Source organism: Dendropsophus ebraccatus, chromosome 6 (genome assembly GCF_027789765.1).
Source record: "Dendropsophus ebraccatus isolate aDenEbr1 chromosome 6, aDenEbr1.pat, whole genome shotgun sequence".
NCBI classification, from domain to species: domain Eukaryota; kingdom Metazoa; phylum Chordata; class Amphibia; order Anura; family Hylidae; genus Dendropsophus; species Dendropsophus ebraccatus.
In genome coordinates this window covers 100,103,388-100,125,460 of record NC_091459.1, presented here as the reverse complement: position 1 = coordinate 100,125,460, position 22,073 = coordinate 100,103,388, and the positions used below count along the sequence as shown (strand labels likewise).

General features: G+C 44.8%; 1 protein-coding gene across 1 annotated transcript in view; it reads right to left on the bottom strand.

Moving 5' to 3' along the window:
• PFN2 (profilin 2) overlaps positions 1 to 17,285 on the bottom strand; it is a 51,603-nt gene extending 34,318 nt beyond the window's left edge. The window contains exon 1 of the mRNA XM_069975424.1: positions 16,942 to 17,285. Within this exon, the coding sequence (XP_069831525.1) occupies positions 16,942 to 17,073 (132 nt within the window). The 5' untranslated portion in view covers positions 17,074 to 17,285. The remainder of the gene's footprint in view (positions 1 to 16,941) is intronic.
• Positions 17,286 to 22,073: the final 4,788 nt, after the last annotated feature.

Sequence of the window (22,073 nt, the reverse complement as noted above, 5' to 3'; positions counted from 1 at the left end):
ATCCAGCCCATGTGCCGTGCGGACAGCAGGAGAATAGGAGAAAATCTGCCTGGAGCATTCCTAATGATGAGGAGGGTGGGGAGGAGGGACAGAGAGGTTGTGCCAGCCTAATGCATACACAATCTAAGCCCCGGCCGTTGGGCACAGGGCTGCCAGTTTAAAAGTTGTTTTTTAGGACAATAACTGCATCACCTGCCGAACGGACCGCAGGACAGATATTGGAATAAAAGCAGCTATCTGAAGGTACAAGAGGTTTGGGGGGGGGCAGATTGTGGGTACAGAGTCGCTTTAATCACCGCAAGTGGTTAATGATCAGGGCAGTGCAGTGTCCCTCACAAGATCCCGATCTTATGTCATATCCCCACTCAGAAACACCCTCAGATAATCTGTGTAAATGGACCCTTAATCACAGCAAGTTTATCCTCAGATTAACCCTCCCATCATTACAAAGAAGCCACAGAGATGCAGATAGGGACTTTTTTAATTCAGCAGTTTTGAAAAGGAGGGGAGGGGGAGGGGGAGGGGGAGGGGGAGAGAACAGCTCACACAGTTTGTGTCTTTGGAAGAAATCAGCAGTTCAGAACTAGAGGAAGGAGACTAAACAGATAACAAGTGGAACAAACTGTTAGTCTCACCATGGACGGCAACATAAGAAAAGTTATGTTTGAGTGGAATACCCCTTTTAACACCACGAAACAAATACATTTTTGTAAAATTGTTAGTGTTATTTTTGTATTCAAAATTTATAGACTTCTAGTCTGCAACATGAAAGTAAAAAAAAAATAAACCATATAAACCAGCACAAACTTACAAGAAGTGGCTCATAACTTATGGGTAAAAAAAAAGTCAGCCCCCACTCATTACTTCTATATGGAACGTGCCAAGACTTATGGAGTACTAGCATACCGAAGAGGGCAAACCACCATCTCACATCATGATCTATATTATTCTATGCAAAAAATAAATAAATAAATAAATCCTTGGACTACCCTTTAACAAACATAGAAAAAAAAGAGCATGGAAAAATACAGACAAGACCAGAATACACATACTGTAAGCTAAGCAGATTTTATTTTCATCCAGCCCACACAGAGTTTCATTCCTACCACCCTGGGGAAAAAAGGTGTTTTTGCGAGCCTTAGAAGACATTTCCTTAATTCCCATAATGACTATATTCAGAAACTTACAAGTGACAGACCAAGTTAAATATGCAATTATGGACAAAATTAAACGCCCATTGATTTCTATAGGACTATTTACAGTATCCGTACCATGCAAAAAAATAAAAAATAATAAACATTATAAGACATGTCCCTATATGGATCATAATTACAGATCAAAAGAGCGAATAGAAGTCTATGGGATCTGCAGTTTTTTTTTGCTAATGGACATGACATCTGTAATGCCTGCAAAAAAAAAATACAGATCTGCAAAAGTAATGTACAGACCAGAAGCAAAACAAAAACAAACACACACACACTCTGAACTTGTGAATGAGGCCCAAGTTAAAAAAAATAAAATAAAGTAAAAAAGCCAGATTCCAATGGGAGATGTGGTACCCCATGATACAGTATTATAAGCAGTGTAATCAGACCACTGTGAGGAAGCTGCATTTTATTGGGTCTTATACACATGCTCTCTTATATTGGATACAAAAAAAAAAAATTTAAAAAAAAAAATCAACCCTCCGAAGGTAAAACAAGTTTGTCAAGTAAAAAAATAAATAAATAAAATCAGATCAAGACACAATTTTATTTATTTCTACCTTCAATGTAACTCCATTCCACTGAAAAAAAAAATATTAGAATTAAGAAATACTAAAAAAGGTGGTCGCATAAGTGTGATGTAGTCAGTCCAGTACACACAGAGCAAGAGGTGGAAATTCTGAGCAGATCCGCTTGAAAAATTCTGCCTGTCCCATTGGGATTTCTTGTGCACCTCTTTTCATAGAATGGACATGGTGCTCCGCTTGAAATTTCTGCCTCTTTTGCTCTGTGTGGACTGCACTCAGGCTGCATTTCCACATATGTATGTTTGGAATGCAAATACACTAGGGCCCACATTGCTCCCCAAATAAGAGTTCAGAGTGTTCATATCCCATTCCAAACTCCACCTAACATTGCACTACTCCATCAAAAACGCACACAGTTGTTATAAAGTATCGCTAACAGCTGATTTAACACAGGCAATACTTATTAACAAAACAATTAACCCGAGATGGCTATAATGCTGCGTTTACACGGAGCGATAATTCGCTTAAATCGATTGTTTAACGATTTTGAAGCAGCGATTTGGTTTTTATAACGATCAGTGTTTAGACAAATAAATCGTAAGAAAAATCGTTATCGCGATCGTTTTTAAAATCACTTAAGCCCATCTTTTACATAGGGTAAATCGGTGAAAGACTGTTTACACAAAACGATCTGCGAGTTTTCAGCGAATGGCGATTTAAGAACATGTTGAAAGATCAAAATGAACGATTTCTCGCTCGTCGTTTGATCGTTTGTTGTGTTTACACGGTATAATTATCACTCAAATGAGATCGTTTATGAGAGCATTCGAACGATAATCGTTCCGTGAAAACAGCATTACACTGCAGTTTTCATGCGTATATAATGGTTAGATAATAAAACAATTAATCTAAAAAAACAAGACAGAAAGGAAAAAAAAGTCCCACAAAATATGCACTGAATGTCATTGGTAGACTATATTCAATGCAGTTTGTAAAGGTTTCCTCACAAAGTAACACACATACATAGATAGGGACTAGAGATGAGCGAACCTGGAGCATGCTCGAGTCGATCCGAACCTGAACTTTCGGCATTTGATTAGCGGTGGCTGCTGAACTTGGATAAAGCCCTAAGGCTATGTGGAAAACATGGATATAGTCATTGGCTGTATCCATGTTTTCCAGACAACCTTAGAGCTTTATCCAAGTTCAGCAGCCCCCGCTAATCAAATGCCGAACGTTCGGGTTCGGATGGAGCCGAACGTTCGGGTTCGGATGGAGTCGAACCCGAACCCGGTTCGCTCATCTCTAATAGGGACCTATCAGTTAGGGACACCAACAGATATCTGACAGATTTTTAAAACCAAAACCAGAAAGACTATAAATAGAGAACAGGTCAAAGGAAAGACTGAGATTTCTCCTCACCTGGCTTTGGGTACAAAAATCTGTCAGATATCTGTTGGTGTGAAAGACCATTGTTTAACTATAGGAAACGTAAAAAAACGTCCGTTCACGCAGAATGGCCGTTTTTACATCAGGGGAACATAGCCTTGAAGTGTACTGGTGATAACAAAAATTCAACATGTCCTGACCCTGACTAGACCCTGACTAATCAGCAGAATGAGTGTAAGTGTATAAACCCACACACCGTATATGCAGCGTATTTACTGCTGCGATACACAGCAAATACGCAGCAAAAACGCAGCAGATTAGATCTAAATAACTGAACACAGCATCAAATCTGTACCAACAAATCTGCTGCGTATTTGTTGCGTATCTGCTGTGTATACGGTGTGTGGGTTTGTACCCTCAGGGCTACCGTGCTGCTGCACGCTCCTCTCCCTGCTCTCTATGAGACATGGGCAGCCCCACAGATGTGACTCTCTTTGCTTGTCTTTGCTTGTCTTCCTGATCAGTCATGACTCTGACCTACCAAAACTTTTTTTTCTAATCACAGGTAAGCGTAACCCCTTAAGGACCAGGCCAATTTTCATTTTTGTGCTTTCGTTTTTTCCTCCATGTGCTTAAAAGGCCATAGCACTTTTTTTTCACCTAGAGACCCAGATGAGCCCTTATTTTTTGCGCCACTAATTGTACTTTGTTAAGACAGGCTGAATTTTTGCATAAATATGCTGCAAAATCAGGAAAAAAACAAAACAAAAACACAAACTTTTTTTTATTTGGGGGAGGAGGGGGGGGTTAGTGTTTACGCCATTCGCCCTGGGGTAAAACTGACTTGTTATGCATATTCCTCAAGTTGTTACGATTACAACAATATGTAACTTGTGTAACTTATTTTATTTGATGGCTTTTAAAAAAAATTAAAACCTTTTTTAAAAAAATATATGTTCCTTAAAGCGTAACTGTCATTTCTTTTTATTGCAGAAATCAGTAGTATAAGCGATTTTAATAAACTCTGTAATAGGTTTCATCAGCCAAAAAAGCCTCCTTCTGTACTCAAGAAGCAATCTCCCAGCCTCCCCCCCCTGACTTCTTATCTGTGCATTATCAGGCAAACACATCTTCATTACAGAGAAGCCAGTGAAGACGGGTTCTGCTCTCTCCATTGTAAGCCTATGAAGGGGGGAGGGGCGACATGAAGGTCAGCTGTTTGTAGACTCTCTGGGCACCTAAAACGCTAAATTCAGGTGTCAGAAAGGTCAGTGCTTATCTATGAACTTACTGAGAGAAGATTGCAGGGTGTTGTGCTTTGCAGGACTGCTCCGTGCTCACTCACTCCTAACAGCCCCTCCCCTCTCCATAGCTACATAATGGAGACAGAAATCCTGCTTCATCTGATGTGAGGGGGGAGGCTGGGAGATAGCTTTTTCAGTACAGAAGGAAACTCTTTTAGTACATAAAACCTATTACAAAGTTTCTTAAAATCGCTTGTACTGTTGATATTTAATGTTTAAAAAAAAATGACCCTGAAATGACAGTTACGCTTTAAAAATCACTATTCCCATGCTTATAGCGCTTTTATCCTTTGGTCTATGGGGCTGTGTGAGGTGTAAATTTTTGCGCCATGATGTGTTCTATCGGTACCTTAAATGCGCATATGCGACTTTTTGATCACTTTATAACATTTTTATGGATTTGATGCAACCAAAAGTGCGCAGTTTTGCACTTTGGAATTTTTTTGCGCTTACGCCGTTCACCGTGAGAGATCAGGAAGGAAATAATAGTTCGGGCGATTATGCATGCGGTGATAACAAACATGTTTGTTTATTTATTATTTATAAAATGGGGAAAAGGGGGGCATTCAAACCTATTAGAGGAGGGGATTTTTTATTAACTTTTATTTTATTTATTTTTTTACACACACACTAGAAGTCCCCTTCTACTTCTAGTATACCTACACTGATCTCTATAGATATACTGCATAGATCCATGAGATCAGTGTTCTATTGCTCTTGGCTGCTGCATTTAAAAGGCTAATTAGCAGTCATGGCAATCAGACCATGCCACTAACTGGTGCGGTCCCGGGCTGCAGATAGCACTCGGAATCGGTGGTTCAGAGCCGGCCCCCTCTGACACAAGGACCTACATTGACGCCCTTGGTTGTTAAGGGGTTAAAGTGACACGGTCATCCCCCTTTTTGCATTATGACTTCTCTACACAGGTGTAAAAGGGTAAATTTTGCAGTTTTCATACCTTAATTTATATCATACGTCATGGTGCTTGTTCCAGTAAAAAGTGATCTTTTATCATCTGCTGATTGTGCTACCTGGGCGGGGCTTTGTGGGCACAGCGGCACTTAGTCCCGCCCACATAGCCTGGCCCCTCTGTGACGTCATCAGTGCATAGGCCCCATCCCCTCAGTGGCCATTGTCGGGGCTGGCCTAATGGGGGTGGATTACTAGGTCATCCCCTTTAGGCTGGCCATTTCAATGATCGCTGAGGGGGCGGAGCCTATTTGGGGACACCTAGGCCTCATAAAAAGACTAAAGTGATGCCAGGTCCTAACCATTGGTTATGGATGTCCACATACTTGGTGTAACTGTACTTTGTACTATGTGACGCATAGTGGTGTTTTGTAAAGTCTTCTCACCAACTTCAGATAAGAACTGATGCTTTTTACATAGCAAGTTGTGACATGTATTTACATCAACTAGGGAGACCATTAAAAGACACACAAAACGTAAAATAAGAAGGGAAACCCTAAGGGCTTATTCCCATGTCCCGTATTTTATGGATGCTACGGACAGGGAAGCCCTGTAGTGCGTTTCCCCACCCAGCAAGATGTATCAATATCATGCCGGGAGCGGGGAAACTGTTTGAATCTCTGCAGCACTGTAGTGACAGCCAGGCAGGGAAACCCTCCACTACAGGGCTTCCCTGTCCTTAGCATCCATAAAATATGGGACATAGAAATAAGCGCTAACCCTTTAACATGCACTTTCCATGCCCATTATAGGCACACAACGCAGAATTTATTCATATTGCCCTTGGATATATTTATACACAGTTATGGCGCTGTAGTCCACCCATCTAAACACACTTAAGCTCTACTAGGTCTCTTGTGCACAGAGGCCCAAAATGGCACACAAAATGCCATGTCTAGCCTGAATAGCAATTTATACACTGTTAGAACCATGTTCTCATCATGAGCATCCATGTTACCCCCAAACCTGCACCCCCAACACCCATATAGGCCCTGGCAGCAGCTGCAAAATATCCAGAGTGCCATTACGATCTCTGCATTTTTGCACTATGTAAACCTGGATTCTAGGACCTAGGTCAAGGGCCTGTAATTCAGCCCCCCACTCCAGTCCTGACTCATCAGTCTGCTTGCTCCAATGTATCTCTGGAGAGGGTATGATCTTCTGTCAGATCCTTACAGTCCAGAGCAGCTGCTACTTCACATAACCTAATAAAGACAAGTCACAAAATCAGCTGCTGTAATATTATGTCTACCATAAAGCCCCGCCAAGTGACTGCTGTAGCAGCTGGAGGATCCCCGAACAAAGTGCAAAGGAAGCCACAGACAAGAATCAAGTTGTATTTCACAAGTGTGACAGGACATCTGTTATACAGATATCACAGGGAAGGACAGAGCTGAAAAAAAAAAAAACTACTATGGATCAGAAGGCATAGAGAACATGAGAGAGAAGATGCATGAGGGTAGAAGTCACTTTCACATCTCTACTAGGGTTGCCAATTAGACAATGGATGCGGCACATTGTTTTCTATTCTGACTCATAGTGATGTTCCCCAGTTCCCTTAGTCTCAATGGCCAGAAATACTGCACATGCTGCTATCAAAAGTAAAGAAAAAAGCTATTGCAAAACGGCCACAAGGTATTACGGCCTTCTTCATAACAAACAATGACGGACCAGTGTTCTACACTCTGCAAGAGCTGTCCTGTATCAGACCAAATTCACAGGCTTATTTCGGCCTCGATTACCACCTGGACTTAAATCCAGATGTGTATATGGGGCCATGACATGCCTGTGTAAAGCCGGGCTTAGCCCCTCTGCAAAGGCTTTGCAGGGGTAAATCACTCCTGTGGTGGCGCTGCAGTGGTGTAAAAAAAAAAAAAAAAAAACACAACAAAAAAAAAAAAAACTTACTGCCCCCTCGCCCATAAATTACAGCAAAAAAGGAACGCTGTGAAGGTTTAAAATAAAGGTTAAAATTGAGCAGATAAACAGGGATGGTCCAAAATAGAAAACCCCTTTAACCCCTAGCCGCACCATGCAGTTATAACACGTCATGGTAGAAGGTTAGTTTCAGCACAATGACGTATTATAACTGCGCAGCTTCAGATGCTTGCTGTTTACACAAACAGTGACTGGGAGCCGCAACTAAATTGTCAGCTGATAGTCTAGTGTAACTGCCACTGGACCCCCAAAGGAGTTCCAGCATCGGCAATTGCCGGCATTGGTGGATCGGTAACGGTAATTGGTGTGGTAAAAAATACATAGGATTGCATTGGAATCTCTGCAAAGAAAATGCAAATTTTAACTTTTCACTCTTACTTTGCAGCTATTCCTGTGAAATGCCCAAAGGGTTAAAAAAACTGTGTGACTGTAGATTTGAATACTTGAAAGGGTGAAGATTTCAAAATGGGGTAAATTATGCGGGTTTCTAGTATACAGGCCTCCAAAATATACTCCAAAACTGAACTGGTGCCTAAAGAATTTCTCAGCTTGAAATTTTCATGAAAAATTTGAAAATTGCTACTAAACATTAACTGCCTCTATCAACCTAAGTAAAAGCATTTTTTCACAAAAAAATTCTAAAGTTACAAACCCAATTTTACCACTAACATAAAGTAGAATATGTCACGAAAAAAAAACAATCTTGGAATTACATTCCAAAGTTATTGATGCTTAAAGTGACACGTCATATTTGAAAAATTTGGCCGTGTCATAAACGCCAAAACTGGCTGTGTCCCCTATGGGTGAAGTATCAAACTAGGCTGTGGCTTTGAAGGGGACTTACTTGTCAGCAAGAAAACAGAAGTGTAAATAAACGCATAGCTAGATACGGCCAGTCATCAAGGTTCTAAGCCTAACTATTGTCCCCATAGTCCTTTCCAGCGCCATATTATATACTTTTTGTTGATATGTAAATGAGGCTCAAATGCCAAGGTGGTGTTCCCCAGCAAGGCAAGAGCCCAGGTAACCTCTTTATTCAATGGCTGTCAATTAAAGGAGTTATCCAGAGCTACAAAAACATGGCCACTTTTACCCCTCTTGTCTCCAGATTGGTTGGGGTTTCAAACTCAGTTCCATTGAAGTGAATAGCGCTTAATTGCAAACCCTACCTTAACTGGAGACGAGAGGGTGAAAAGTGGCCATGTTTTAGTAGCACTGGATAACTCCTTTTAAAGGGGTAGTGCGGCGCTCAGAAATTATTCACAGAACAACACACATTACAAAGTTATACAACTTTGTAATGTATGTCTGTGAATCGCCCCGTTCCCCGTATCCCAACACCCCCACCCGTGTACCCGGAAGTGTTGGTGCATTATACATTACCTGATCCGTGTCGAGGGCCGTCCGCCATCTTGTGCCAAACGTCATCTTCGGACGGACGGCCAAGTCGCTGCCGCCCCCGTCCCCCCTCCGCCGTGTCACAACTGTGCTCAGCCGCGATTGGCTGAGCACAGTTATGCTCAGCCAATCGCAGCTGAGCATCGGATGACGCTGCAGAGGGCAGCTGGCATTCGGGACAGTCGGAGCTGTTCGCCGGCCGCCCAAAGACGACGTCATTTGCTGAAGATCGGAGACTGGTGTCGGCACGTGACAGGTGAGTATAGCGCACCACACTTCCGGGTACACTGGTGGGGGTGGTGGGACACGGGGAAGGGGGCCATTCACAGATATAACATACATTACAAAGTTGTATAACTTTGTAATGTGTGTTATTCTGTGAATAATTCTTTACCGCCACACTACCCCTTTAAATTAGGTAGGCAGGTACAAGTACAGAAGCAGTGAATAAGAGGACATGGCCTGTACTTACCTGGGCTCTTGCCAACTTAGGAAACACCCCCTGGAGAGGACTATGGCAATAAAAGGTATGCCTGAAATCCTGATGACCAGCCATATCTAGCTATGGGCTTGTTGACACCACCGTTTCACCAGTCATTTCTACTAAGGATAATCTGCCCAAAAGTATCTGGCAGCTTCTCATCTTCCTTTGACTAACAAAGACTCAGCCCATGCTGAATGGATTGTTTGTAGGGAGGGGATGCTAGAGACAGCTGCTGGCCATATGGACAGATTAAGGTCAAGTTTTACATTGGGTCATATGCAAAAATACAATTCTAAGACAAAAAGTCACCTGCCCTTAGCAACCAATCACATCACTGCTTTCATTTTCAAACCTCCAGAATCGGAGGCAGGCATATCATTGGTTGCTACGGCTGGCACAGCTGTTTGTCAGGCCATCTTCACAAATGTCCCGCAATACAGTTTTGCTTCTGTGGTAGAGAACTACTGTAGAAAAACTGATGGGCGATTCATATGGAAGCAGTTTTGGCACTGACGCATCAGTAGTGAGGCTTAAGGTCCACAGGCATGCAGTGTCCTCCCATCTGTGCACCATGCACAAAAAAAAAAAACAAAAAAAAAAAAACACAGAATTTGCTGCAACCGACGCAGACATAAAGCAAGTAGCTGAGCACAACCTAAGAACAGTATTATAGTATTAGCCGGGCAGCCTATCGGCATATAATCTGCACGTAGCATCCACAGGTTTGCGTTCATTCATATTAAGGCTCCGCTCACACGGAGTAAAACTGGTAGAATTCCGCCTAATACTTGAAACTGCTACTGTCCCCTCAAAACCTTACCATTGAATTTACTGCTCAGAAGGGAATTATTGCACATGCACATCTATCTAGAGATCCAATATCACTCAGAAACGTATAAGGCAGGGGTGGGGAACCTCCAGCCTGCGGGCCGCATCCGGCCCGACACCTCCGGATGCGGCACGCGGCTCCCGTGACGTGCGGCACATCCTCACCGCATCCTCCTGTGTCTGTGACAGCTGCCAGGAGGATGCTGTGAGTGCCGGCTCCTTCCCCAGCAGAGCGGCGCACGTCTTCTGACTTCTGCAGGCCACGCGCGATGACGTCATTTCATCGCGAGCACCCTGCAGCAGAAGACAGAGAAGAGAGGAGGGAGAAGAGGACCTGAACAGCGTGGGAGCAGAGGAAAGGTAAGTGGGATGTTTATTTTTTTTTTTTATTTGGGGCAGGCACTTTGGGTTAACTAGGCCACCACGGACATGACTGAGGGGCTTAACTAGGCTACCAGGGGCATCACTGGGGGTTAACTCTGGCTACTGGGCATCACTAAGGATTCAAATCAGGTACAAGGGGCATCACAGAGGGTTAACTACAATAGCAGGGGCACTAGGGGAACAATACTTTGCCTTGGCCTGGGTGCTGCAAACCCACGCTACTAACTGCCACGCAGGGTATAACATTGAGTGCGGCCCTCGACATGGAAAAGGTTCCCAACCCCTGGTATAAGGCCTACTACAGTAAAGTGTCAGCATTTTGGATTGTAGTCTGTTCTTGTTGGTGAATGATGTCCCCTCCACCCCCGCTATTTTAGATAGCATAAGGGTTTTATGATCTTTGTACAGCTCCTGGATTCCCTTATCCTGACACTGATAACCCTGGAATGAGAAGCAGTCTCAGCTTTCAGCAGTATTTTGTGGAGGTGGTCAGTAGTTGGGAATTGTACGGTACCTATAAAACAGAGGGAATAAAATTGCCAAATATAGGCCTATTTTACAGAGACGACAGGAGGGACATCTGCTCATACTCAAATCCACCATGACCTTAGCAAACGTTGTATAGTGGCACGTGCGCTGCTGAGTGTTAACACCTTCCCTCCCTCACTGGTAGGTGGGCTCAGCATGAAGGCCTGGCCTAGGTCAATGGATGCCATTATATTGAGCACATACCTCAGAAAATGCCCAGCTATAAACCGTAAGAGCCCATGTCTTGCACACAATAATGTGAAGGTTAATGAACTCGAAGGAGGAGTAGAATGGAAAGGCTGATAAGTGCACACTTCTATTGTGGTCCTGTTAGATAATGCAGACAGTGGAGATCCAGCACGGTGATACACAGAGCGTAGGCCTCCCGAATAACTGCAGAGTCATCCCAGGCCTGCTGACTGATCAGCAGCCCCAGCAAATGTGTCTGCATGCGTGGGTCTCATCGGGGAGGGAGGAGCGCTGCACTGACTCATTGTGACGCACATGGAAAGCCAGAATGAATTCTCCTATTTAAATTGAAAGTGGTTACCATTCAAAGGAAGAATAAGCGGCGACCCAAGCATCTGTTCTGTATAAAGAGTTTAGTATGATAGCTCAGCTATACAGAAAGGCACATCCTCCCCATAGTCTATACACAGGGGTGGAGGCATCACCTCCATCACCTACTACAGGTCTAAGAATAAGGGTGCCTTTACCGAGATTTATCGGACAGATTTTTGAAGTCAAAGCCAGGAATAGATTATAAATAGAGAACAGGAACATAAAGGAAAGACTGAGATTTCTTCTATTTTCAAACCCATTCCTGGCTTTTGCTTTAAAAATCCGTCACAAATCTCTGTGTAAAGACACCCTAATGGCCCTTTTACATGGAACGATTTGTCGTTCGAATTTGCACGATAACGATCGAATTCGAACGATAATCGTACGTGTAAACGCAGCGAACAATTAAACAAGCGAGAAATCGTTCATTTTGATCTTTCAACATGTTCTCAAATTATCATTGATCGTTCGCAAAAAATTCGCAGATCGTTCAGTGTAAACAGTCTTTCAACGATTTCACCTATGTGCGAGATAGGCTTAAACGATCGCATAACGATTTTTCCGTTCGATGTATCGTTCCGTCTAAATGCTGATCGTTCATTCAAAATCGTTAATCGTGCGAATTATCGCTCCCTGTAAAAGTACCATAAGACTCAAGGCCCTATTGGCCATCCAGGTTGCAGAAGTACAACTCCAATCATTCCTTGCTGACAGACCATGATGGGAGTTGTACTTCTGCAACCTGTGGCCATCCGGATTGCAGAAGTACAACGCTCATTATGCCTCTGCTGGCAGGCCATGATGGGAGTTGTAGTTCTGCAGCCTGTGGCCATCCAGGTACACTAGGGGCTGTGTGGGTACATGTGATGTATGTTGGCATACTAGACCATATTAAGAACTTTTTTTTTTTTCTCATCAGGAAATCCTGAAGGTTTTTCCTGATAGTTTCCTGATGTTAAAAACGGATTACTATCAGGAAATCCTGATACTTTCCTGATTACATTTGAGGCCTCCTGATCAGGATTTCCTCACAGTAAAAACTGACACGGACGTGTGAATGGGGCCTAAGATGGCGGCCCTGGAGGAAGGTCAGAAGCTGGAACCTTACCAATTCTACAATGAAAAGGGACATCAGCAGTCTTTATATTTCTGCTCCTAAACTTTCATGGCACCATTAGCAGCACTGCCATGGGCATCTTCAGGGCTGCATGCACATTTTACTGTATGGATTGCCTAAAGAGTGAAGCTTAAAGTTAGTGATGCCACACCAAGAAGAAAGTTATCAGCCACATTATTGATGGTCCCAACTCCACGATGCCCACCCATATAACAATGAGCCTGTATGCCCTGATGAGAAAGCAATATAGTGAAATGCAGAAGAATATTGCCACCCAAGCCACTGATGTCTACAAGAGAAATTATTCCCATCATCCAACATACCTAAAAACAAGAGGCGTTCAGTAAGGAGTGTTATATTGACTGGTACAGATGAGGGGGGAGGCCAAAACACTGGGACAGTTTAGGTACCAGTGACTGTAATAAGCATTCAGAGAGTCACAGGGAGGGATGGCACTGGGGGAATCATTTCAAGTCATGATCTGTCCATGGATCAGCTGCTCCTGTGAATGCAAAGTCCTGCAGAGGCCTCCATGGCCTATTAATAAGCAGACGTCTATTAGACACCCTGTATACACAAGCTGACTAAAGGCCCTATTCCATGGAACGATTATCGTTCGTATTCGGCCGATATCGGCTGCTACGGACGATAATCGTCCCGTGGAATAGAGTGCAACGATCAGCCGACATCGTTCATGTCGGCTGATCGTTGCAGTCGCTTGTTTTTTTAACATGTTAAAAAACAAGCGACTGATATAGCAGCGATCTGCTGCCGTCGCTCCGTTGAATAGGAGCATCGGCAGCAGATGCTGCTATATCCTATGGGCTGCCCGGACGATCTAGCAATCCCCTGGGCAGCCCCCCGCCGCCCCTCCCACACTCACCTGCTCGCTGCAGCCGCGCTGAATAGCGGCGGCAGCGAGCGGGGAACGAGGAGCAAACGAGCGCTGAGAGCGCTCGTTTGCTCCTCTGACGACCAGTGGAATTAGGGCCCTATTCAACCAACAGATCTGACGACAGATTATCTGCCAAAGATTTGAAGCCAAACCCAGGAGTGGATTTGAAAAGAGGAGAAATCTAGTCTTTCCTTTATGACCTGTTCCCTGTTTATAGTCTGTTCCTGGTTTTGGCTTCAAATCTTTGGCAGATAATCTGTCCTCAGATCTGTTGGTCGAATAGGGCCTAAGTGCAATGGACGTCAACAAATCTCCCTTCCCACCAATGACTTGGTAGATTCAGCTCTCTTACAATGTGTGGCTTTAGAGTGTCCCCTTCCTTGCCGGATGTTTAGTGGGTGATAAATCACTGGGTTAGTATTTCAAGGGCATCTGAAAGGTGGCAGACTGTGCTGGTGAAGCCAGTACTACAGAAGTATTCCTTTATCTCACTATTTATTCACTGTAAGGCCATGATGTAATGACATCACTATGACGACTGATCAGCCCGATTACATCATCCATCTAACATGTGACCAGATTAGGGGGCAGACATCCCCAGACTATGATGGGCAGAGTTTGATGCTAGAAGTACTTGTTTTTGTTGTTCCCCCAAGGAATCTCACACTTAGGGTGGTATTACACGAAGCGATTTTTTTCAATTAACGATTAACGATAAACGATCTCCAACGATCGCAATAGCGGTTGCCTAATAATCGTTCGTTTTACTACACGGAAAGATTATCGGTTATATTGGAGCAACAAAATTCAAGAACACTCCCCTTTCAATTTGCGAATGAACAGGGAACGGCTAACGACATCTTATTCAAACGAACGATGTGCGAACGATGTGTAAAAGACAAACGATAAAAATAGATTCAAAACCTATTAAACGACCAACGACCAATCGTTCGTCGTTTAATCGTTGTCTACTATTACACTTAAAGATAATCGTTCAAATACGACCGATTGAACGATTATTCGAACGATAATCGCTTCGTGTAATACCACCCTAAGGGTACTATTCCACCAACAGATCTGACAGATTATCTGCCAAAGATTTGAAGCCAAACCCAGGAACAGACTATAAACAGAGAACAGGTCATAAAGGAAAGCCTGAGATTTCTCCTCTTTTCAAATCCACTCCGGGGTTTGGCTTCAAATCTTTGGCAGATCTGTTGGTGTAATAGTACCCTTAGATACAGCCGATATTGCAGATTGTATTGTACAACTGACAAGTACCGGCAGGTCATATAAATGCCTATTCAGAGTTCTCTCTTCCCTCATCCACCCATTTCGGGGTATGATACGGTCACCATATCACCTCATAGGGGTTGTCACCCAGCTTCTTTATACCCCAGACTGTCTAGATACACAGCTATATTGGACATGAAGAAGGAATAAGAATTATTATACACCATTATTATACACCCCAGCGGGCAGCAGGAGGCGGCTGCCCCTGTATACCCTGCTCTTAACACTGGCCACAATTACCATGCAAGAGGTTGGGAAAGTTGGTTGCAAATCCATGCAAGAAGATGGGTATTAGTCCTCATCATAGAGAAGAGAGTAATAGAGGTGATGGTAGAATTGTCAGATAGATCATACAAAGGACTAATCTCCATAATGGACTCCTCTGCATTAATAATGAGAAGGGGCACCTATCCCACTGAACAGATCCCCTCCAGTGTGAACAGCCCCTTACATCAGCAGCTCTCCATACCCCCCCTATGACATCACACAGCCCCTTACATCAGCAGCTCTCCATACCCCCCTATGACATCACACAGCCCCTTACACCAGCAGCTCTCCATACCCCCCTATGACATCACACAGCCCCTTACACCAGCAGCTCTCCATACCCCCTATGACATCACACAGCCTCCTACATCAGCAGCTCTCCATACCCCCCTATGACATCACACAGCCCCCTACATCAGCAGCTCTCCATACCCCCCTATGACATCACACAGCCCCTTACATCAGCAGCTCTCCATACCCCCCTATGAGGTCACACAGCCCCCTACACCAGCAGCTCTCCATACCCCCCTATGACATCACACAGCCCCCTACATCAGCAGCTCTCCATACCCCCCTATGACATCACACAGCCCCCTACATCAGCAGCTCTCCATACCCCCCTATGACATTACACAGCCCCTTACATCAGCAGCTCTCCATACCCCCCTATGAGGTCACACAGCCCCTTACACCAGCAGCTCTCCATACCCCCCTATGAGATCACAGCCCCTTACACCAGCAGCTCTCCATACCCCCCTATGACATCACACAGCCCCCTACATCAGCAGCTCTCCATACCCCCCTATGACATCACACAGCCCCTTACACAAGCAGCTCTCCATACCCCCCCTATGACATCACACAGCCCCTTACACAAGCAGCTCTCCATACCCCCCCTATGACATCACACAGCCCCTTACATCAGCAGCTCTCCATACCCCCCTATGACATCACACAGCCCCTTACACCAGCAGCTCTCCATACCCCCCTATGACATCACACAGCCCCTTACACCAGCAGCTCTCCATACCCCCCTATGACATCACACAGCCCCCTACATCAGCAGCTCTCCATACCCCCCTATGACATCACACAGCCCCCTACATCAGCAGCTCTCCATACCCCCCTATGACATCACACAGCCCCTTACACCAGCAGCCCCCTATGACATCACACAGCCCCTTACACCAGCAGCCCCCTATGACATCACACAGCCCCTTACACCAGCAGCCCCCTATGACATCACACAGCCCCTTACACCAGCAGCTCTCCATACCCCCCTATGACATCACACAGCCCCTTACACCAGCAGCCCCCTATGAGGTCACACAGCCTCACTGCCAGCCAAGGATCTCATCCATCTAGAAGGAATATGCAGGAGGGGAAGCTACAGCTCCGGATCCTCCAAGATGAGCAGGACCCTAGGAGAAGCCCCGGGGGTGCCGGGCGCCGTGAGGCCTCCGTGCTGCCCGCTCCGCATCACCGTGCAGGCCGCTTGTGCAGGATAAAAATCAATGGGAGCACGCCATCTTGCAGAAGAACATGGTGTCAGCAGCGGCGGGGGCGGGATTCACGAAAGCTGATTACGTCAAATACGTAAATCTCCTGGTGACAGTGACTTAGGTCTACGCAAAACAGCCTTAGTGAGCAAAAATCTGCGCCAGGCCCTGTGGGCTCCGGCAATAGACTAGATAGCTGCAATGCCGCACCAGTGTGTATTATTCATAAGAGCCGCATCATGGAGCCGCCGGCCGTACCGGAGGATGAAGGTGAGGAGGATGCGGCTCCCCGCCCCCCGCGGCAGGTGCACGGTACACACATCCATCACCTCAGCCGTACATCACATCGTCTTACCGTGAGTGTCTGGAAGAAGCCTCCGGGGGTTGTTGCCCAGACGTATTTGGCGTCCACGTACCCGACAATGGCGGCCTCCTGGCAGCTGCCATCGGCCATCAACATATCCACGTAATCCTGCCAGCCGGACATCTTCAGTGGGGGGACACCGACAGGGGCGACCAGAGGTACCGGTGCTAGTGAGAGCGGGGAGCCCGGGGTAGGGATGAGGGTAGCCGGTATCGGGGAAGAAGCGGCTCCGTCACGGCCGGAGATAATCTGAGCTCCGACAGCCGGGAGAAGCCGAGGAAATAGGGCAGCGCCCGGGTGTAGCCCCCCTCCCCCTGTAATGCCGCTACAGATCCCTCCGCCAGCAGCGGCGGAAGGACACTGGCACACCTCCACGTAAAGGAAGAGCGTCTGCTGCACAGGGAGCTGTGTGTCTCACATCCCTGCCCGTTATAAAGTAGCTCCACAACACAGTGCGCTGTATGGGGAATAACTAGGCACTGCACAGATACCCAGTGACCGTTATAAAGTAGCTCCATTATATCATATCCATACTACAGTGCGCTGTATGGGGAATAACTAGGCACTGCACAGATACCCAGTGACCGTTATAAAGTAGCTCCATTATATCATATCCATACTACAGTGCACTGTATGGGGAATAACTAGGCACTGCACAGATACCCAATGACCGTTATAAAGTAGCTCCATTATATCATATCCATACTACAGTGCGCTGTATGGGGAATAACTAGGCACCGCACAGATACTCAGTGACCGTTATAAAGTAGCTCCAGTATATCATATCCATACTACAGTGCGCTGTATGGGGAATAACTAGGCACCGCACAGATACCCAGTGACCGTTATAAAGTAGCTCCAGTATATCATATCCATACTACAGTGCCCTGTATGGGGAATAACTAGGCACCGCACAGATACCCAGTGACCGTTATAAAGTAGCTCCACTATATCATATCCATACTACAGTGCGCTGTATGGGGAATAACTAGGCACCGCACAGATACCCAGTGACCGTTATAAAGTAGCTCCAGTATATCATATCCATACTACAGTGCGCTGTATGGGGAATAACTAGGTACTGCACAGATACCCAGTGACCGTTATAAAGTAGCTCCAGTATATCATATCCATACTACAGTGCGCTGTATGGGGAATAACTAGTCACTGCACAGATACCTACTGCTCTTTTAAAGTAACTCCAATGTAATATAAACATACACAGTGCACTGTACGGAAAGTAACTAGTCACTGCACAGATACCTACTGACCATTATAAAGTAGCTCTAGTGTATTATAAACGTACACAGTGCACTGTATGGAAAATCATTATAGTCACTGCAGAGATACCTATCGCCTGTTAAAAAAAATAGCTCTGGTGTATTATATACACAGCGCACTTTATAGAAACTTAGAAGTCACTGCACAGAATCATAGTGCCCCTTATTATACAGTAGCTCCAGTGTCTTTTAAACACAACACAGTGCACTGTATGGAGAATAACTAGTCACTGCACAGATCTGTAGTACCCCTTACATAGTAGCTCCCATGTAGGTCCCGCACACTATGCACTGTATGGAAAGTTAAGAGTCTCTGCACAGGTACTTAGAGCCCACTATAAAGTAACTCCAGTCATTTAAAACCATCAGGCAATACACTGTATGGTGAATCAGGTGTGACTGTACATATACCCAGTGGTCATTATATAATAGTTAATCACAGTGCACTGTATCAGGAGATACTGCCCATGTTCTGTACCCAGTGCCCATTATATAATAGACCCAGTTCTTTATATACATCACACATTGCACTGTATGGAAATTCAAGAATCACTGCAGATACACCTAGTGCACACTGTAAATGAGTCCCAGTGCATTATATTCATTATACAGTTCACTGTAAGGAAATGAATGAGTGGCTGCACAGATGCCTAGCTCACATTATAAAATAGTAATTTTATTCATTAGAGTGCACTGCGTGGAGAGAGGGGTGGTCACTGCACACATACCTAGTGACCATTATAAAGTAGTGCCAGGGCATTATGTTACACAGTGCACTGCATGAAGAGAGGGGTGGCCACTGCACACATCATACCTAGTGACCATTATAAAGTAGTGCCAGGGCATTATGTTACACAGTGCACTGCATGGAGAGAGGGGTGGTCACTGCACACATACCTAGTGACCATTATAAAGTAGTTCCAGGGCATTATGTTACACAGTGCACTGCATGGAGAGAGGGGTGGTCACTGCACACATACCTAGTGACCATTATAAAGTAGTTCCAGGGCATTATGTTACACAGTGCACTGAATGGAGAGAGGGGTGGTCACTGCACACATCATACCTAGTGACCATTATAAAGTAGTGCCAGGGCATTATGTTACACAGTGCACTGAATGGAGAGAGGGGTGGTCACTGCACACATACCTAGTGACCATTATAAAGTAGTTCCAGGGCATTATGTTACACAGTGCACTGAATGGAGAGAGGGGTGGTCACTGCACACATCATACCTAGTGACCATTATAAAGTAGTGCCAGGGCATTATGTTACACAGTGCACTGAATGGAGAGAGGGGTGGTCACTGCACACATCATACCTAGTGACCATTATAAAGTAGTGCCAGGGCATTATGTTACACAGTGCACTGCATGGAGAGAGGGGTGGTCACTGCACACATACCTAGTGACCATTATAAAGTAGTGCCAGGGCATTATGTTACACAGTGCACTGCATGGAGAGAGGGGTGGTCACTGCACACATACCTAGTGACCATTATAAAGTAGTGCCAGGGCATTATGTTACACAGTGCACTGCATGGAGAGAGGGGTGGTCACTGCACACATCATACCTAGTGACCATTATAAAGTAGTGCCAGGGCATTATGTTACACAGTGCACTGCATGGAGAGAGGGGTGGTCACTGCACACATCATACCTAGTGTCTATATAGCTTCAGTTCATTGTATTCACCCCACAATATAGTGTATATGTGTTACTGCACACAACAGACTATTAACGGAGAACGGAGGCGTGGGAGCTCTTCCATTCAAACAGATAGCAGGCAGGATTTTGGCGCTGAGTCCACGTGCGGGGGTTGAACATGGAATTTCGGCACCGATTCCGTAGTGTGAACGGACACTTACACCTGTAGAAGTTCTTTCCATGGTGCACTATATGGATGGGCTGACATATAGTATTTGCCCCAGCATAAGGTCTATAATTGAATCAGTACTTTCCCCAAAGCAATACTGGGTCCTACAAAAAGTGAAAATCTTTCCAGCACAGTTTGCTCTGGACCAGCTCAATTTCTGGTTTTGGTTCTGACCAAAATGAGGACCATATACTGACCAAATACTACATGTGAACCCAGCCTGAGTGTACAAGGGTTAAAGATGCATATTTGCGGAGTCTCCGTGGCAGATGGTGGTGATGCGGCTTGTGTGCACTCCTTTACACCAGTGAAAACATGGCATAAATAATAGAGCAGCAGAGAATCTGTGCACTGTGTATGCTGTGTAGAGTACCTGCAGTGGAATGTAGTCACACAGTGCATCATCTGGCCCATAGTAACTTATGCACTGCACCAACACTGGAGGTATAACTTTTTAAATTCAGTAATGCAGGGGTTAACAGCCTGCAACTACTTCTACTGCGGACTGGGATTCCCATCCTCTCCAGTGTGCTGAAAGCCAAGGAAGAGCTGAGAAGGCTTCAGTCCTGGGACGCTGCAGGGCTCCTTTGTTTCAGTATTCTTATTTAGGGAGTGGGTGGTGGTTATGATTTATATCCATTCTGCTAGTGGTAGGAGGAGGAGGAGGAGGAAGTAAGGAGAAGGCAGGGCGCTGACTGAGAAAGGGGGATGTAGGAGAAGAGAGGGCTTGAAGGAGAGGGAGCAATGCAGAAGAAAGAAGAGGAGGAGTGTGATGACTGGGAGGAAGGTGACTGCTGCATAGAAGCAGAGGGGCGGACCCTGAGGAAGACACAGGATGGAGGAGGTGTGAGCGGCTTCATCCTGTTGTCATGGTAACACAAGTTCTGCTGGGGAAGCAGACTGGTCCATGGCCTGTCTGTCACGTTTGCAGCACCTGGACGTCCTGGTACGTCCGTCACGTCAGTTCTTCCCTCATCACTGGAGCATCGTATCACTGCAAATGATCAACCACACATCTAGTTATATACACTCTTTTATTAATATGTACTAAAAATGGCAATGAGTCAAAAAAGTCATAAAACTAACAGCACCAACAGCTGTATAGGACTGCAGTAAGGGATATATAGGCAAGGTAAGTATGAATCACTGATAAACAGGATAACACTCTATAGAGAGTCATTATATAGCCTAGGTAGGGAATAAGCAATAGGTTAAATATCAAACAAAATAGAGCTTAAAACTCGAGTAGTGGCCATATATATATATATATATATATATATATATATATAACACTGGCCCTCCCTGTCACTGGTCTCTCCCAAAACAATGCCATGAAGCGGTATAGCCAGCAAAAAAAGAAAACGTTGGATATCAAATATAGTAGATAATCCAAAAATCCCTGACAAATATATAACAAAGGCTCATTAGGGGATGTAGCTACAACACCATAGTAGATGTAATGATGCCGCCTCCATCAGGTGTTGGTGTCACACATGTATCCACACACTCCAGTAATATGACATCTGTTATAGTCTGCGTTGGGATTTTTCTCTTGTATTTGGATTATCTACAATATTCAATATCAAACAACTTTTTTTGCTGGCTATACAGCTGCATTGGCCTGGTGTTTTGGGTAAGGGAGAGACTAGGGACAGGGAGGGCTAGTGTGGATAGGAAGGTTCTACAGTTGTTTAGAAATACATAGGGCCACTACCCAAGAATCAAACGCCATTTTGTTTTTATATTTAACCTATTGCTTATTCCCTACACAGGTTATACAAAGAATCTCCATAGAGATGTGTGAGTAAGATAGTTTTATACGATTTATCAGTATATCATGCTTACCTTGCCTATATATCTCATTGCAGTTCTATGCAGTTGTTTGGCTTTATGATTTTTTTTTTTTTAACTAATTGTAATTTTTTTTTGCATATTGTGCATATTGGTAGGAGAGTTTTTACTCAGATG